Here is an 18,570-nt window from a genome sequence, read left to right as displayed (position 1 = left end):
TATTCGGAAGACCTATAAGAAGTCGCTCGTTCATGGCGATCGTCAGAGAAAGGAATGTCCTTTTGAAAAAACATTTTCGGTAGTACTGTTTTCTGTCTCGACAATCTGAGCGGAATTTTATATTATATGCTAGTAACAGTCGAAGTCGAAACGGAAATTGAATGACACATGTCAAACGGAAATGACTTCTGGTGGCGATCACGTCCGAATCGGCTGTAATTACGAATCAGCACGTCCCATTCGATTATATTGGGTTTTATTTCATTGACCAAATCATCCATTCTCAGAGTTACATCGTAGCGCATCATTCAAAACAGTGATGATCTTGCAGTGTTTGTTAATTCTCTAGGGAAAATATCCATGAAAGAAGAAGTGTTGTACGCAAGCAGTACACAGGTAAATTATATTAATTTCATGTTCAGAGTCTAAACTTTACTATAATATAACGATTGATACTTGAGTTACAAAAGCGTAGAAAGGTTTCTCTTCTATTAATCACGCAGTGTATTCTCAAGATTTTAGACCTTCAGATAACAGCAAAAAAATTTCGCATTATTGCCGTTAGATCCAACACGTGGTCTCTGATTATAAATTTGTGTTACATTTCCAAAAAATCGTGGAAGGATTTCCTGAATATCCGTTATATACTTAGCTCATTAGAATTCTAGACGGTAAAGGATTGAAATGAAATGCTGAACATTCCACTGATCTCGTAAGTTTTATTCAGGAAGCTTGGATTTTTCATTTCATGCCCTAAAACTATCGGAAGAACGTTGAAGTATAACCCTCAGTAGTCAAACATTTGTGCGAGAAATGGTTTTGTTTCATTGGAGTTTATAGACGATCTGTTGTCATTCTTAAAATAGCTACTGGTTTTTTTTTTTTTTTTTTTTGCACATTTTAGGAACTGTTACTTTGGTCTCGATGTGAAATATTTCTGTAATTATGAAACAATAACCATTCCAGGATTGGTTGCTTTGGGAGCCATTGCTGCATGTCTTTTTTCCAGATGGGAAAAAAATGACAATAAAAGATGAAAAAAAAAAAAAAAAAGAACAACAACAAATGAGAAAAAGATTACGAAAACCTTGGTAGCAGGCTTTACCTCTTTGTTCTTTATGTGCCTCTTAACGTCACATCATGTAACTTCAGCAACTCATAACTTAAATCCGTTTCCGAATAAAGATGACAACGATAATAAAGAGTATTACTATTGATGGTAGCTGGTAACGGTACATTGAATGATGGCATTAATATAGAAAGGAAAAATTGTTTATGCATAATACACCAAAACGATCTTAGTGCGATTTCGAAAGAAAAGCCACTTAACGTCAGTTTGTTTGATGGTTGCTGAATTCATGTGCGAAGAAATCTCCCGTGCTTCTGAAACGGGATGTGCTAAGACCAAGAAAAACGTCGTCTAAGAACAGATAACGGTGAAAGTGCGAACAGCGGTAATCCGCCCAAGAATTCAAAATGGCGGATGACCAAACGGAGAAAGATCTGAGCACTACTTTTGAACGCGCCCTTCGATCTTAGTAGTGGAAGCGAAAAACATGGAAGATAAACGAAGTTTTTATCGAAGGGTTTTACGCTAGAACTTTGACATCAAAGTTGTATTTTGCTCTGAAATATATAGCAGGTGCGATAGAAATCGGCCTTGTGTGACGTGAGTGTCTCGCAATTAATTCTAGGCGACTAAACATTGGAACAAGTAATTAAGAACTACATTCAACTGCACTGCAAACATGTCAATACTCTAACTATTAATGATTATACAACTTGACCTTAGTGAAATTTCCTTTCAATATTTCAAGTTTGCTTTTTCATCTGGCGTTATCAATAATATCACAAACTGGGCATTTCAAAATAAATTTGAAAGTGATTATGCCACGTAAACATGGTTGTAAATATGACTTAATACCAAAATAAATGGAAAACGTTTTGTGATAGTATCAACCTGGGAGATACAGATTAATGAATTTCTTCATTCAGGCTTACCGTTCGTGGCACTGCTAGACATAGAAACAGAATATGATGGCTCGTGCTAGCTCCACACAAAGGCGAAGGTAAGAATTGTACTAAGTTATGATAAAAAATGTAAGTAGAGATTGCATCAGTGAATATTTACTTGCCATCCTCCATTTTAAATCTTATGCGGATTACCGCGGTACATTTGTTTCTTGTTCAACGGTCTCGTTTCCAGAAGATATATTTTCTTTATACTTGTTGTTTTCTGAATGAAGGTCTCAAGGGAATCAGATGTGTGCACGTGAATTAGCGTAAATTTGAGGGACAGTTCCTACCTTGGAAAAAGAAAACATACGAGTGTGTTCCTCGTTCCTAACTTTAGTTTCATCAAACTTAACATGCGCCAAATTTTAAAGGTGAAATTTACAGAATCTTCAAATAGAGCATTTTTCGCCAAAATTTTCCTTAAAAGCTAGTTACTTTATTATTTCCCTTTCGATTCTTCGCTATTCTTGACGATAGCCTGCTTTAACCAGACATTTGTTGGTTTTTTCTTTTTTTTTTTTTTGTTGGCTGTAACTATGAGATTTATATTTCGTTAAAAGATGAAAGTGATATTCGGAAGACTTATAAGAAGTCGCTCGTTCATGGCGATCGTCTGGGAAAGGAATGTCCTTTTGAAAAACCATTTTCGGTAGTACTGATTTCTGTTTCGACAATTTGAGCGGAATTTTATATTATATGCCAGAACTCCAGGAATAATCGAAGTCAAATCAGAAATTGACTAAACGGACGTGATTTCCGGTAGCGATCACGTCCGAATCGGCTTTAATTACGAATCAGCACGTCCCATTCGACCACAGGTAACCCAAGGTCACTACTAGAAAAGCGGACGTGACTCTGACAGTGTTGCAACGTTTTCTATTTATAAAGGTTTGTATGGGATATTATCGGTTTGCCTTAAAAGGGAGAAAAAATGTCTTGTTTTGAAATAAAATGGACTTACCTTATTGCCTTGTTGTTTTCTTTGTTGATTACCAGCGTCTCAGGCCATTTTGAAGCGTTTTTCGGCGAGTTAAACACCAAAATAGCGCTAAATTTAAGACGTTGCGCAACACTGTAAGAATCACGTCCGCTTTTCTAGTAGTGAGCTTGGGCTGCCTGTGATTCGACCAGCTACTACAAGTTGTTCTCAGAGTCAACATGGTAGTATGTTTTATTTCATTGACAAAATCATCCTTTCTCAGTGGTACATCATAACGCCTCATTTGAAACAGTAATGGTCTCGCAGTGCACAGGTAGATGATATTAATTTCATGTTTCCGACTCTAGACTTTAATTTATTACAGTTTCTCCAAATATAGATTAAATTAAATTAAATTAAACATAAACAGAATAAATAAATGATGATGATGGAGAGGCAGCATCCAAAAGCGTCCTAGACACCATACGAGGGATGCTCCCCAGTAAGATACAATATTAAAAAAACAGTTATCATAGTTTAGAGTTTGATATCTAAGTATTAAATTGAATCAAATCTAAAAATTCTAAGAATTGCCAAGGAATGAAGTAGCTTTATGTTTAAGACTAGAAATACTAGCAGAATCCTTTATATTATTTTGAAGACTGTTCCATTCATTCACAACACGGATAAAAAAGCTATATTAAAAAATATTTGTTCGACTGTAGATGCAGACTTGGTCAAGAGAATCATTCTTCCTTGAGTTATAATCTACACTACGATCTTTACAGAAAAGAAACTTATCAGAAATATCCCTATCATAATGCCCATTCATTAAATTGAATAAAAAAACAACATCCCTTATGTATCTTCTATGAAATAAACTATGTAATTTTAATTTCTTTAATCTAACATCATAATCCTCATCAGATTTAAGAATAAACTTAGTTGCCCTCCTCTGAATTGCCTCTAATTTATTGATATTGCGTTGTGTATGAGGATTCCAGGTTTCACATGAATACTCGAGCAGGGGTCTGACAAGACTGCAGTATAATGTATTCAATGTAGTGATATCTTTCAAATCTCTACATATTCTTTTCACCAGACCAAGAATCTTATTAGCCTTAGCACATACCGAGAAGACCTAAATCCCTATGTATATGTACACTTTCTAAGCTCTGACCGTTTAGGTAATAGTCCCCAACTAAAGGACTCTTTTTCATAGTAATTCTCATGATCTTACATTTCTTTGTGTGTATTTTCATTTTGTTATCCCTATACCAATCAGCTATCTTATTCAAGTCACTCTGAAAGGACTTCATGTCATCTGAAGAATTAATAATCCTATATAGTTTACTATCATCTGCATATAAGGCGATTGAGCTATCTTTACTTATAACCCCTGGTACATCATTGATATAAATAATAAAGAATAAAGGTCCCAACAAGGAACCTTGAGGTACTCCAGAGGTAATTGTCAGCCAGTCAGATAATTCCCCTTTTACAACAACTCTCTGCTTACGATCAGTGAGATAGTCTTTACACTATTCCAGAAGACGCCCGCGGACTCCATACTTAAATAATTTAGTCGAGAATATTATGATTCACAAGGTCAAAGGCTTTGGCAAAAATCGCGGAATGATTTTCTGAATATCAGTTATACTTAGCTCATTAGAATTCCAGAGGAAAAGATTGAAATGAAGTGTTGAACATTGCATCGCATAAATTTAATCCAGGAAACTTGAATTTTACAATTCAATGTCACATCATGTAACCTCAGCAACTCATAACTTAGATCCCTCTCCAAATAATGATGACAATGATAATTAAAGTAATACTAGTTCCTGATTTTCTGTATGAAATTGCCTTGGAGGACAAGGCGGACTATAAAAGCAGTGTAGGCCTCACTAAATTGCGGCGTCCAAAATCATATTTGACTTTGGAGTAGAGCAGCAAAGGAGAACAGCTACAACCGAAAGACTCCCTCATTTGTTCATCTCCACTATGACCCAATTGCAAAGTTCGAATTGACGCTCTAAGTAACAGTTCGGAATCTTGGTTCCTGCTCACAAAAAGTTGAGTAAACTAGCCCTACAATTTAAAATCGAAGCATTTAGAGGCAACAAATAAACTGAACGGTAAATCATTGGTGGTCAGATGAATTCTACTCAGAAGTTGAAGAAATAACTCCTAAGACGCTAAAACGAGTGCCTTCAAAAGTTTTATTTGTCCGCCATAGAACGTGATGGAACTTTCTAGGATTAGAAATCGCTTACTGCTACACGGGTAGCACCTTCTCGCGTGCATGCTTTGCAATGCACGAAATTTTATAACATTGACGGTAACAAGGTCAATTTTTTTGGTCCGATCGTTATTCGGCATCATTAGTCTATCCCACACGATATGTTCTTCACTTTCAGTGAAAGCGATGAATATTTACCTCCACTACGGTTAATAATTGTTAGCTATTGAAAACGGAACTTTGAGACGCTAGAAATTTAATGATTAGAATCGTAGAGTTGTGTTCGCACTGAAGCGCAAGTGGGGATACCTTATAAAGTAAAATAACCTAGAGAGTATCTTTCCTTGAAACCACATCGTTTGAGACCAGTGTTTGAGCACTTGTTTGAGACCAGTGTTTTGAGCACTTGTAAATCTCAATATTCATACAAATCACCACTACTGGTAGGGCTAATGCTAAGAGCTAATTCGTCAGAGTCAAACAAGTTTTTGTTGATTTGTGAAATTTTGTAACGATTATAAGGTATTGTGAAACAATCTTCGTGAATATTCGCCTCGGCTAGAGTCAATTTAGACTGGTTTGTGTATATCCAATGCGTGTTTGCTTTGATTTGCTGGCGGGATTACCCAGCTGGACAATACTTTCGTTAAGACTTTTGAAAGATCCAAGGTTTAATAGTACTCAGTTCGAAAAAGAGATACCAAGGAATGCAAAATACTCAAATTGTCTTCAGCTGGTGCAGGTTAAATATCCCTGATTACCTTTTTAAATGTTTACAATTTAACGTAAAGTTCGTCTTGTTAGAAACATGCTTTGTTTATGAAAAATGGTGACATTTGGAGATACGAAATTAAGCATAGATTGCAAGAGGAATCAGTAACTTCCAGGAGAAATGAATGCGCGCGAATTGTTTAGTTTCGTTAAGAGAAATCTGTCTCCTCCAGCAATTCCAGTGGTAAGAAAATGTCCAATAGGCACCGAATTGCTTCATCAATTCCTTCGAGTTAATTCAAAACCATACTTAGAAACAGATACTCACAAACGTTGAGTGGATTATTAATCACGTTAAGGCGCCTCTTGAGAACTAATTTGGATAACTTTGAAGTAACTTATCCATTCTAAAGTTTGATAACAAAGCACTCATGTCTCCTCCAGGAGATATGACTGCGCGCGAATTGTTTAGTTTCATTAAGGGATATCTGTCCCCTCAGGAAATTCCAGTGTTAAGAAAATGTCCAATAGGCACCGAATTGCTTAATTAATTCCTTCGAGTTAACTCAAAACCATACTTAGAAACAGATCCTTGCAAACGTTGAGTGGATTGTTAATCACATTAAAGCGTCTCTTGAGAATTAGTTTGGATAACTTTGAAGTAACTTATCCATTCTAAAGTTTGATAACAAAACAATCAGTGATTTAGTAATTAGCACGAGAAAAAAAAAGTATGCAGACGCCAGAAAGTAGTCCTTGAGATAACAAGTTGTATTTGAACAATAATTTCATCAACATTACAAACAACGCATTTCCTCTGCGCGTTTTCGAATTTATGTGGCCACGAAATTTTTTTCCGAGCAACACAAGAATTGTAACTTTCCGCAGATTTTATCTTCTTGTTAACAACAGCTTATGTTATTGTTATGCATGGCTTTGCTTTGTGTCATGAACCTTACGCGAACGCCCTGAGAAATTTCGACAGAAAAGAATGACTTTGCACGGTTCTCTGAGAGAGAGAGCTGATCAGCCACATGTATACAAGTATACTGATTACAACGTTAACGTTCGAGCTAGTTTGAATTCGATTTGTAACTCGTCTTAATAACATGGTTTATCCTCTTAGGCTGGCCCTATCTCCCTTTTTTCTCTGTTACATTCTTTCCCCGTCAGCCCCCATGGCTTGACCTAAGGCATAAGGACGTTAATAGCAGAGAGCCTTGCGATGTATACGTTAAAATATTCAATTATTTACTATAAAAATTAATGACGATGACTCACCGTTTAAGAAATTCCTTTACAACCGTTTTCCGTGAGTTATCCCAATGACAGCATTGGTGCAGATACACTGGAGATGTTCAGATAGACGCATTTAAATGCTTCTCCCGTGTTTTCACAGCTATCAATTTCCGGTATTCTATTGAAGAGTGATGTCATTCCATGATAGCTAAACAGATAAAATTGTTGTGATTCCAGCCGCTTCCTATTCACGTAATTAAAGATTTACTGGTCAATAACTCGGATGTTCCACTGGGTTCGACAATCTTACCGACGAGATTTGTGAACAGAAAATAATTGTATTATCCTCCAACGGCATTTCACTTTAAGAAGTTTCTCGTTACCTAACCCTACGTGCACATGTGCACAAGTTCCTCAACTATTTTTCCACAATGATTGTTTTGCAGTACTTTTTTCTTATTGAGACTTTACTTCTGAAATCTATGGAACTGCTTTGAAGATCGACTTCCTCAAAATATAGTGGAATTGCTTCTCGGCAGTGCCATTTAACCTCGAAGAAGAGGCAGGGGTCTATTTTTAGATCCTTCAGTCCAAATTAGCCTGTTTTTTTCTTTTTGTTTCTTAAGTGCGTCTACAAGTGGGTGTGCCTTGTTCGCATTACTTACATAACATCACAGGAGTGGCATCCTAAGCGAAGAGAACAACAACAAATGAAACATTTTGTTTAGAAGGTATTACAGAAATTACTTTCTAATTAGTATTAGTGTTACGAGAAACAAAAGATGCGTACATAGATATACGTATATATACATCGCAATGTCGTCTACTGCAATAGAAACGAAGTTTTTTCTAAGTTTACTTCGTAATGTAAGCAATTAAGATGAAAGATCGCGGAGGAAGGTATGTCCCTTGCAATTGGGTCCAGTTGCTAGACGTTTAAGTGTTTCTCTAAGATGAAGTTATGTTTAGCATTAAACTCATCTGTCATCTGTTAGGGCGTGCAACCAAAATGGAAATTAGGAATGTTGTTCTTTTTTAAAAAAGGTTTCATTGAGTTGCCCTTATTTTGATGAAGTGAACCACGGAATTTATCCTGCTCGGGGCAGGCTTTAGGTAACATGCGAATCTTCCTTGCGTGCCTCATGAATTAACGTTTAAGTGGATATAGAGAAAAGGTCAAGTATCGCATACCACACGTTTATTGTTGAACCACAAAGTTACATAAAGGTTAATCACGAGACCATCAGGAAACACAAAACTAGTTTAGAGATGGCGGTTATTCATTGATTTTTTGACTAACTGGCATCAACTGGCACTAATAATGATGATTACGATTGTATTTTGTTTCTATTTCCCTTAATTAAAATTTGTCTTTATCTGAGGGATTCTAAATATTCCTCGCTTTTTCCCAATAGATTTAACCTAGCAGCTATTCACATAACAATAATCTCTAAAAATTCAACTATTCAACAAGCCAAACTGTTTTAATCTTCTTTTTCACCTAATATTGTTGAAGATACCAAGTGCTTGAAAGGAAAGCGATAACTAAGCTTATAAAAATAGCTCAACCACTAAGGTAAACAATGTGTTTTTTTTTCGTTTACCAATGAATTACATGATTTAAAACATATTGCAGACTCTGTCATATGATACTGTATGCTGATCATGGAATGATTTCCGACCCTGACACGCGACCAAAATGTTCCAGTTATTTTTCTGATTCATTATCCATATAAAAGTATTTAGCACCCATTTCCTGTGCGAAGCATCTTAGCTATCTATCTTATTATCCCGGTACCGGTAAATCAAGTGCTCAGCTCATTCAGATAATCCCCTTTCAACAAGAGCCAGCTATTGAAAACATTACTTGAATGACTACGTTGCAGAAAGAGGTTGTTTCTACGTATTTTACCTGAGCATGGAGACCGCTCAATAATTATAAAACCCACGTCATTATACATTTTCTCAATGTTGTATTTTCTCATGTTTTTGAGTGTTTTCTTCTACCTGCGATGTATGTTATCTAGTACCTGGATGACCTTTACAAGTTCAACACGATTCTACGATGCATGTTCGGTAGAAGGCCCCATTAATACATGCTTTTACACAAATATTTCCTAAACGAGGTTGGGCGTCACCCACTGATGGCTGGAATGGAACGCCGATAAAAGAATTGCAAAACTGTGCTTGAGAACCAAGGAACGCACGCAAACAACAGAATTTAACCTAAATGAGTTTATAGGGCTATCACAAAAATATTTCCCAAGGTAATTACAAACAGAAAGCCTTTCAGAGATATCGCCGCACTTCGCCAATTCTTTAATTAATAGTGTGGAATTAAGTATAGCGACGCGCCATAACAATAAAACGCGCCAGTACAATGATCAGTTATCTTTCAAAATGGGTAAAAATAGAACTTGTCGCATACTTGACATCAATCATGACTTTGGGACATGAAAATGTGCTCTTAAAGGTCCAATATAGAATGAATATGATTTTAAAATTTTCCTGTTTTAACACACTTAAAGACCCTTTTTGGGGCCTTTTTTATGATAATATTCGATCACAAGTTTTTTGATAGGATTTCAATTGACCGAAAGCTTTTAAAAATCTGATGATGACTTCCGCATAGGTTGTAGAAACGTCAGTCACCACCACTTACAACAGTCCTTCTCAGGACTACACTCACTCGGACGATCGCGCCACACTTTCACATGTTACCCTGGATTCAAGCCATTTACTGTATGAAGCGTAAGCTTGTCTTTAGCACAAATGCCTTGAAAACAAAGTTTGTTGGAATATATTGTTGATGAGCTTTGTTGTTGGTCGTTCATCAGTGCCTTGCGAAGTTCATTGCAAGGGTTGCACGTTTGTTTTGGAACGGCAAATCTTCATGGTAGCTCACTATGCAACTTCTTTTCACTGAAAGTAAACATTGGTAGCCATAGTTTAATTGTTAATCCTACGTACGTACACTGAAAAAAATATGTTTCCAGCATGGAATGAGGCGATAAGCCAAGAATGAAGAGAATTAATACCCTCTTAGATAGGCGACGATCTCATGCGTCCATTCTTGAAATCCATTTATCCGTCGTTCAAAGTTAGAAAACGCGGTCGTTTTGAAGACAGGTATTTTAAATGTTTGTCAAGGTGGCGCCAAGACAGCAATATATCTCTAGATAGTTCCGTTATCGTTTTAAGTAAATAGGAGATTGTGTTAAACAGATTATCTTCCTTCCAATTGAGTTAGAAATTAAGTTACGACTGAGGTCCGTTCTATGCCAAAACTCGCTTGCCAGCTATTCCATGCATCATCAACATTTGGACGACTTCACTAATCTTTAATGGGCGCTTAAGTGACTGGTTTTTTTCTTCTCCATCTGATTTCTCTTTTGCGTAGTTGGGGTGTAAAAGAACATCCTGTGGTAACAAAGTAGAACCGAAAAATTTTACCCCCAAGTAATCAGAGTTGAGACGGTTGGGTAGCATCTAACGGACTGCCAGACTAAGTAATGGTTAAACTAGTTTGTCATTGTCATAATTTTCCTTCTGATTGTAGTGTGTCAAAAAGTTATGGTCAGAGTTTTCCCATTTATTGCTTGTTTTTCACTCTCCAAACAAAGAGCAAAGAGGAAAGGGATACTGTTAACGAAAGAATAAAAACAAAAATCACCAAGCATTTTTAAGTTTCTGGAAACATTTTGTTACCTTCTGAGTATGGCTAATTAACAATTACTCCACGAGCGCGCGATGGATATGAGATAATAGATAGCCAATGAGGCGCGTAGCGCCGAGTTGGCTATAATCATCTCATATCCAACAAGCACGAGTGGAATAATTGTTTTATTAAAAACGCCCCCAAGAAATTATTATTTTGTGAGAAGAAACCGGATTTTTTAGCTCCCTTTTGATTTTAAGCTGACGCGTACGCGTACCATATTTGTAGATTATGCTATATTGGCTCATATACCATAATGGCTAGGCCAATAAAAAGTCTTGAATTGCATTATCCAATGATCCAGTTTTTAATAATATCTATTCGACCCATCGATAGACCCAAATTAACCCGCCACGCCGTCCAAAAAGGGGTTAAAAAATATGCATTTCAATTCTCGTTTTTTTAGCTTTAAATATTTCATTTAAAGTCATCCAATCGAATTTACCACAGATGAATGAGTAAATTTGTAGTGAAACATTTATTATTTCTCTATTTTTCCATGCTCTTGTAAACTGTACAACAAATTTAATTTGCATTATTTACTAAGCGAAAAACTATACAGTTAAATACACTTTGATCACATCAAAGCTTCCTTTATTACTTCCCTCTGCCAGCAGTTCGCGAGTGAAAAGTACACAGCACATTTTTGGCCACTAAATTTCAGTGCTCAAGTTTATGATTAGAAAATAATTCAACAGTATCCTTTCCTCTCATTCAGAGGATAAATTATTTTTATGGTCACTTGTTAACAACTACATCTATACATGTTTAAATATCATGCAAATGTCTATGAAATTTGAGACAAAATCAGTGACGAACTCTTTTGGGTGGTGCTTTGGTCGGCCGACGGCAACCAAAGTGACCAGGCGAACAGCGCCTTCGCGCTCTCTTCCTTCCTTTCTTTTCCTGCTGATGATCAGTGTCATTCAAAGCGCTGAAAGTGTGAGCACCTTGTTTTCCACCAGACCTGGGTGCATCTGTAGGCCTAGTTAAGATAGGGCTCGAAGATTTTGGTCCCTGGCTAATTTCACCAGAGTCATCTTCTTCCACGCCAAACGAGCTTGTTAAGCCCCATCCTTCTCCAAAATGATCTTCTTCACTCGTTGTCGTACTTGTGGGAAGGACCTCCGTTTTTTCCTGATATTGGAAAAGGATTTTTTCTGTCAAAGGTGATGTCTTTTTGATAAACAGTTTAAACTTGCTTTCAAGTCATATGAAGTTTCTAGTTATATGTTGCCCTACTTGTCGGAGGGACCTCCGTTTTTTCCTGATAGACGAAAGGGATTTTTTTCGTCAAAGATAATGTCTTTTGGATAAACGAGTTAAACTTGCTTTCTAGTGATATGAAGATATAGAACTGGACGCGTCACATGCATCACTTAAGGTTGCGAATAACAACAATATTAACGACAGAATGCTGAGCTAAAACTCCACTTGAGTGGATGATGAGAGAGAAATTAAAGGTTGTTTTCATTGTTACGTATTTTTCTTTGCACTGAGAAGCCCATTAAAACTTGCATACTATCTTGCTCTATCGGCTCCTTAGAACGCCTGGGAAAGTTTGCTCACCCTTTTCACTTTGCTCGGCAGTCCAGCCATTTGGAGGCTAGGCATTGCATCCACGAACATCGCCAGAGTCATCAACAATCCACAAAAGGCAATATAGGTTAGGAGTTTCATCTCGTAATTATGGTTTGTTCACCGTAATCAAGGTTGCACCAAAAGCTGTAGTATCGGGAAAAAGAAGACTCTATTCAGAATTAACATTGCACTAACGTAGGATTTACCCTTAATGCAACTATTGACCTGGAAGAAGTCAAAACTGGTTCAAATAATTCAACTGCATCTGCCAATTGACTGTCACTATACCAGAGAAACTGTTCTCTTTTCTTTTTGTAATCATGAACAAGAGGAATCGCTTTGATTTAATTTGATTTTGTCTGTTTTTTTTTTTTTTTTTCGTTGGTTTGTTTGTTTTATTTTGTTTTTTTTTTACGGACATTTCGTCAAGGAGGGGCATTGGGGCCTCTGGGAGACCGCAAAACCGGAGAAAAAAACCTCCAAAACCCGAAAACCGACGAAAAAAGGGCAGCAAAACTGAAAATCGCATGCAAACCCGACAAAACCGCTACATTTTCACCTTTCAAGGGGTCAAAAAGGAAAAACCGAAAACCGCATCAGAGTTTTCGTGAAAACCGAAGGCAAAAACACGTAAAATCCGCTAACCGCTCTGAACATCAAAACCGAAAACCCGATCCTTTTTTGCCGAAAAAACCGATCCAAAAAACAATCAAAACCGCAAAACCGACAATCCCAAAGCCCCCCTCGTTGAGGGTAACTTTTATGACTGAAAACACATTATTATTTATTATTTATTATTATTCTTCGGCAACTTCCAACTTGGAGGAGTTGGTGAGAAATGAATGAGAAGGCCGACCGCAAACGAACCACAAAGCAGAAATTCAGTGTTTCCGCTTTAGGTGGGTCGGAATAATAATAATAATAATAATAATAATAATAATAATAATAAAAATAAAAAACAAAACCAGAAAAACGATATAATAAATGAATAAAAAAGAATTTAAAAGGGGCATGTTTTCCCTTGTTACGAAAGATACAGTCACTAAGCAAAGCAAGCCTATACGTCACCAGCGGACCTTTATACAACCCCATAATATCTAACATTTGAGAATGCGAGATAAATGAAGAACAGAATTACGCAGGAAGACTATACTAAAAAAAGAGATCGGCAACGATTTCCTGAATCGTGATTTCCGTTAAAATGACGATTGCTCCTTACTTTCCAGCTCCAACGGGAAGAAAGGTTATATTTAAGGTTGACTGGAACTATTTCCTTTATGAATAAATCACACTATGTCCTTTTACCTACATACCACGGCCAATGCATAAGCAGAAGTAACTTGATCTATCTTGTTTCACTCTCTTGTATCGTGCGACATAACTCTACTTTTTTTCTCAGATTTTCCTTTTGACTAGAGAACTTGTAAGTTCTAGCTAGTGGAAATTTTGTGTGGGTGGTAAATTTAAGATTCAGTAGGAACGGAAATACGCCAAGTTCCAGGATAGAAGCGTTTTTGTTTTTTTCCTACATACGTTGTACGAGACTGAATTTAAAAAATAAAAATGCAATAAAATGAAGAAAAAGTCGCAGAATTAGTGCGAAGGAATGCATAAGCTTTCGAAAAAAATAATTATTAACGTAAACCTCGGTTTCCGATACGAAAAGGTTTCGGGGACTCCTTTTCTCAAATGCAGTTGTTACGTAGCTTCACGTGTTTGTAAAAACGGTCCACTCTTTCTTTGTGGTGGAAAATTAAAGCTTGACAGGAAAAGTAACAATCATAATCGTTTGCTTCAGCAAAGCCGTCAAGCTCTGATCCTAACAGAGTCACATCCTCTTAGAAGAATGAAAACCTGATCTACGAATCTCAAACCATACTACTAATTGTTAGATCCCAGAAAGGCTGAAATCATTTTTGGTTACCTCAGCGCGGTGGCTGCCGAGCTCTGAGACGAGCAAGCTGCAATACGTAACAAGAAATCATTCCACTTAATATGAATAGGTAAATCTAACTCACTTCTTCCGATACCCTGATACCATTGAAAGCGTGCTTAAATCTTTCGAAATAAAGGAGAAATCTTAAATGTGCTGCACTGTTGCACAATTTACTAGAATTGGGCTGATGAATTCCATGGTGATGAACACATTTACTTAGAAAAAAAAAGTGGAAACCTACCACTTAGGGTTGTAGCTTGCTTCACTTGAGAGATCCTATCGATGTTCTCTGATAGCTGGTTGCTCGTCTCTTGCCTTCTTCTCTGTTATCGCTGGTCAACGCACTAACCGTATACACGCCTTCGACCCGTTTTTATAGCCAGCACTCGCGCTACGTCTCGGAAGCACGCATTGTGAAATCACTTATTGTGACGTAATCCTGGAAGTGACACTGATCAGGATATCTTGAAATGTTGTTTTAACGTTGTCCAGTGATATCTTCTGAAAAGCTTTAGTTGTAATGTACTTGACATTGCCTTCACTGTAAATTGTTGAGTCTATAGAGCTACAAGTTAACATACCGATGGTGATTTGCGATAACTTCATGATGACTGATGGGTGTCTTCTAATTTATTTACACTTAGTATGGGATTTCCTGTCGACCACGATTAGAAGGGGTATTTTTGCAAATCTTGTGTACGTTGGGCACGAGGAACACATTCTTGTTTATTTATCTTTGGTTAAATTTAGCTCTCTCTCTCCTCTTCTCCAAATATGGAAAACTATTTGTGTTGAAGACAAGGCGTCTGAAGATCACCGTCAATTTGTCGTATTTTGCTTGTACCCGTAAAAGCCAATTAGTTTGAGGAAGTTTTGATCTGTTCCATGATTGATGATCTCGTGGTGGTACACCGGACTTTCTTCGCTGATCATTGCTCTCAAAGATTATCAGTTAATTTTTGAGATTTTTTCCCTGGTCTCATTCAGTTTCCATTTCCTAAAATGTCATCTATGTGACCGCAAAATGTGGATATAATTTCATAAATTTTCCAAAAAAATCTGCCCCTTTAATTAGCTACAAGTATCATGATCAAAATCCAGATTTATTGAAAAAAGCTTTGTTTTCTAAGTCGAAACCAATCCCTTAAATATGCAGAACGCTTCAAACATTCGTCTAGGTCTAACTGATACTTATTTCTTAGTTTTTGCCGTTGCTCTCATTTTCTAGGATCACCGTAAACATCTGCCCACACACCATAAACAGTCTTTGAAACTTAACTATGTGTGTAATCGGGTCTGGTGTTAAAACATGAACTAGGAGATATGGTACAGGGTTGATTCTCGAACGTGATATCCGCTTCATTGCATCCTCACGAAGGTAGTGAGTTGAGTTATCTCGGAAATAGTTGGACGATAATTATTTCTTAGTACGTGACAATTTTGAAAAATTAAGAAAATGAAGACAAATTAACTTTAGCTGCCCTGAGAACGTCCTACGTGCTCACGAAGTGTTCGTGTATGATAACTATTTGATGCTTAAATACCAGCAGAAGGTCCTACTCTGTGAAAAAAAAAAAAAGAAGCTGTTAACATGTGTCGCCAAAATTCAGGCTAAACACGGTGTGCCTCGACTTCACTTTCTGTTGGCATGAGTTGATCAGATTCTGGCCAAAATAGACTTCTTCTTTTAAAGATTTTTCCTTTTTTTTTTTCTTAATTAAAAAGCCATTTACATGTAAATTACAAAGAGGAATCATGAGGTCGTGTTATCATAAGCTCGTGTTATAGTAGTGAAACGATGTGTAATTGAGGTTCTCTTTTTTTCCTTTTGTCTATTTTTCGTTTGGTTGTATGCGTGTTTGCCTGGGATTTTTTTTTTGGCTTGGAGAGGATCGGATTCTTGAGAATTTCTGTTGGATAATCCTTTTTTCATTTAAGCTGTTCCGTTCCCGTTTCTACAAAATATGACCACACTGTTTTTCTTTATCTCTATCGTGACTTGCATATTTCAAACACTCTCTCAAAACGCACTTTTGTTCTTAACCAAGGCGTAGAGATTATTGTTCGCATTCACACTGACTTACCCTCGGTTTTTGTAAACCGAGTGGTTTCGTTGTGGGTTTGTTTTGTTTCGTATCGGACTGGGTTATTTCGTACTTTATTGTATTGACTTTATTTGTTTGTTTGTTTTGTTATCTACCTAAATTTCACATTACAGCATTTTTCAAAGAATATCTTTTTATACACTTTTCATACACTTACGTAAATTGATCCAAACAATCTAAATTAAACGTGACACTGCGCTTGAAAATTTATTAACTTACTGCAAATTCGTTGCAATTTTGAATAGTTCCTCAGATTTCGTAACACACAATTCTAAACTGTTCAACATATTTAAATGACGTGTCTACGTTTGCACGAAGACGCACGTGTAAGAGTCTTGCTAGTGGAAACTCTAGAAGATTAGCGCGCGCCTTGCTCAATAAATCATGGAAGTAACGAAAGTAAAGACTGATTAAGATATACAGAAAATCGGCTGTCATGCGAAAGCGAAACTCAAAGATACGCCGGCACTGCCACCAAAGCGAAGGCGAACTTGTGGGTGATCTTCTTTGGAAGTCACGAGAACAGCCATACTGGGTAACTGGTGGGAAGCCGCACGGAAAAACTCGACGGGGATGTCGAAATGCATATCGTTAATCCACAGAATGTCACGAAAGATCGGAACTTCTAGAGTGTTAGAGAGGATTTGGTCCGGGAAATCCGCCCGGGAGGATGGGATAAGAAAGCGAATGTTTATGGTTATCATTGCTAACATCGTTGCGTGCTCATAATGCCTTTTTACAGCAATTCTACCGAAAAATGACATCATCAATTTTACTCCACATTCACGTTTCAAAGTTGTGATCATCGATGAGAACTGCATTAAAGTACGAAAACCTTCTAAACTTAGAAGGATGGCTACTGATCACTTTTATTCATGATATGCCATTTTTTATCATGCATAGTGCCTAGTGCATAGTGCATAGTGCATAGTGCATAGTGCATAGCGCATCGGAAGGAAGACAACCATCACATCCAAAGTAAAGTTAACTACCGGATTTTGGAAATTTTCAAGTAAATTTTGAAAAGTGTACCACCCACTTAAACCTATCCATAATCTAAGGTTTTAAGGATACGCAGAACGCTTGTCACATTTGAGCAAAGCAGTTTACGGCCTTACGGCCTACAGGTAGAGGATCCTATTTCGAAAGACGAAAAAATGAGGTTTGAATTCTTTCAAGGAACCAAGATTTTTTTCCCACTCTCACGAACATTTTTGACATCTACCCTCTTGACTTTGTCTATCAGGCTGTTAACTTAACAATCTTTCTCAATCTCCTTATCTCAATAGTTTTGGTAGTTTGATACTCATGTTACTTGTGAACCATTTGTGTCTTTTTTTTTTCCACTTATAACACAGTCGTATGAAGTCGGAGAAATCTCAATTTTGTCAAGCCTCAGTTTTAAAAACTCATCTACGTGAGATCAAAGATGCTTAGTGGAGGGGAGGATAAACCTGGTGAAACACTTGCAAATTTTTTTAGCGGGAACTATACAAATGATTACTGTCTCACTTTATTGTGATGTTCTCTTCGATAAATGAAGCGCTTCAACAGCTGACCTTATTGTGCTCTCTACTTCACTGGTAGAGCACAGGAGCAGGGAATGCAAAGCTGTGAGGTTCGATTTCACATAGGGAATCCCGAATTTTCTATTATTCTTTGGCCTGTGTGGGTGACAAGACGAATGATTCCCAAGTACCCTTTGTTTCCACATTTGGCACATTTTTCTCAGCAATTAATCATATTTTGCTAACTGCATGGAGACAATCCTTAGCGAATAGTTCTTAGCTACCATTCTTTGTTATTTATACTTTGATAGATTGGAAAGACTCTTGAATTAATTCTCGCCAAATCTATTGACACTTAAACTTTTTGAGTATGTCTTCCGGACTTGAAGAGAATTTGCCATTCTAGAAAATTGTAACCTAGAAATGTTCCAATCAGCATAAGGCAGGGAAGTAGTTTGATTATTCGGAAAGAACATCAATCTCGATGAAACTGGACCATTTTAATTTTTGTTGTTTTGGTGAAAAAATTATAAACTTCGTGGTTTGGTTTGTCTCCGCATTTACTCTGTCGTCGATTATGATTTCACACAAGAAGACG

General features: G+C 37.0%; 2 protein-coding genes and 1 long non-coding RNA gene across 11 annotated transcripts in view; 1 reads left to right on the top strand and 2 right to left on the bottom strand.

The window, feature by feature from the left end:
- The window catches only part of LOC111335972 (uncharacterized), a 30,527-nt gene that overhangs the window by 2,554 nt on the left and 9,403 nt on the right, over window positions 1–18,570 (bottom strand). The window contains exon 1 of one of the 3 annotated variants that reach the window (XM_022941985.2): window positions 7,167–7,358. The exons of the other annotated variants lie outside the window; for them this stretch is intronic. The gene's annotated coding sequence lies outside the window, so the exon portion shown is untranslated. Of the gene's footprint in view, window positions 1–7,166; window positions 7,359–18,570 lie in introns of those variants that run through there. 3 annotated transcript variants of the gene reach the window in all.
- Window positions 74–18,570, top strand: part of LOC111335976 (uncharacterized) — a 36,199-nt gene continuing 17,702 nt past the window's right edge. For 4 of the 7 annotated variants that reach the window (XR_016000985.1, XR_016000988.1, XR_016000983.1 and 1 more), the window contains exons 1-3: window positions 74–396; window positions 1,996–2,069; window positions 7,751–7,855. This is a non-coding gene — a long non-coding RNA (uncharacterized LOC111335976). The remainder of the gene's footprint in view (window positions 397–1,995; window positions 2,070–7,750; window positions 7,856–18,570) is intronic. The other 3 variants (XR_016000987.1, XR_016000986.1, XR_002695398.2) reach the window with 2 other exon arrangements.
- LOC111335973 (uncharacterized) lies at window positions 11,302–16,619 on the bottom strand. The gene is made up of 3 exons (XM_022941986.2): window positions 14,601–16,619; window positions 12,412–12,567; window positions 11,302–11,979 (listed from the first exon to the last, which is right to left on the bottom strand). The coding sequence occupies exons 2-3, from the start codon at window positions 12,520–12,522 to the stop codon at window positions 11,650–11,652; spliced, it is 441 nt and encodes a 146-aa protein (XP_022797721.1). The 5' UTR covers window positions 12,523–12,567; window positions 14,601–16,619; the 3' UTR covers window positions 11,302–11,649.

The sequence above is a fragment of the Stylophora pistillata genome, chromosome 5, assembly GCF_964205215.1.
Source record: "Stylophora pistillata chromosome 5, jaStyPist1.2, whole genome shotgun sequence".
Lineage (NCBI taxonomy): Eukaryota > Metazoa > Cnidaria > Anthozoa > Scleractinia > Pocilloporidae > Stylophora > Stylophora pistillata.
This window is presented reverse-complemented; position numbering and strand designations above follow the sequence as displayed.

Bases quoted from the DNA above. Each gene is read 5' to 3' on its own strand.
- LOC111335973 (XM_022941986.2), bottom strand. From the start codon at position 12,522: ATGAAACTCCTAACCTATATTGCCTTTTGTGGATTGTTGATGACTCTG. The intron at 11,980-12,411 runs GTGAGCAAACTT...TTCCAATATCAG, and splicing joins TGCCGAGCAAAGTGAAAAGG to GAAAAAACGGAGGTCCTTCC.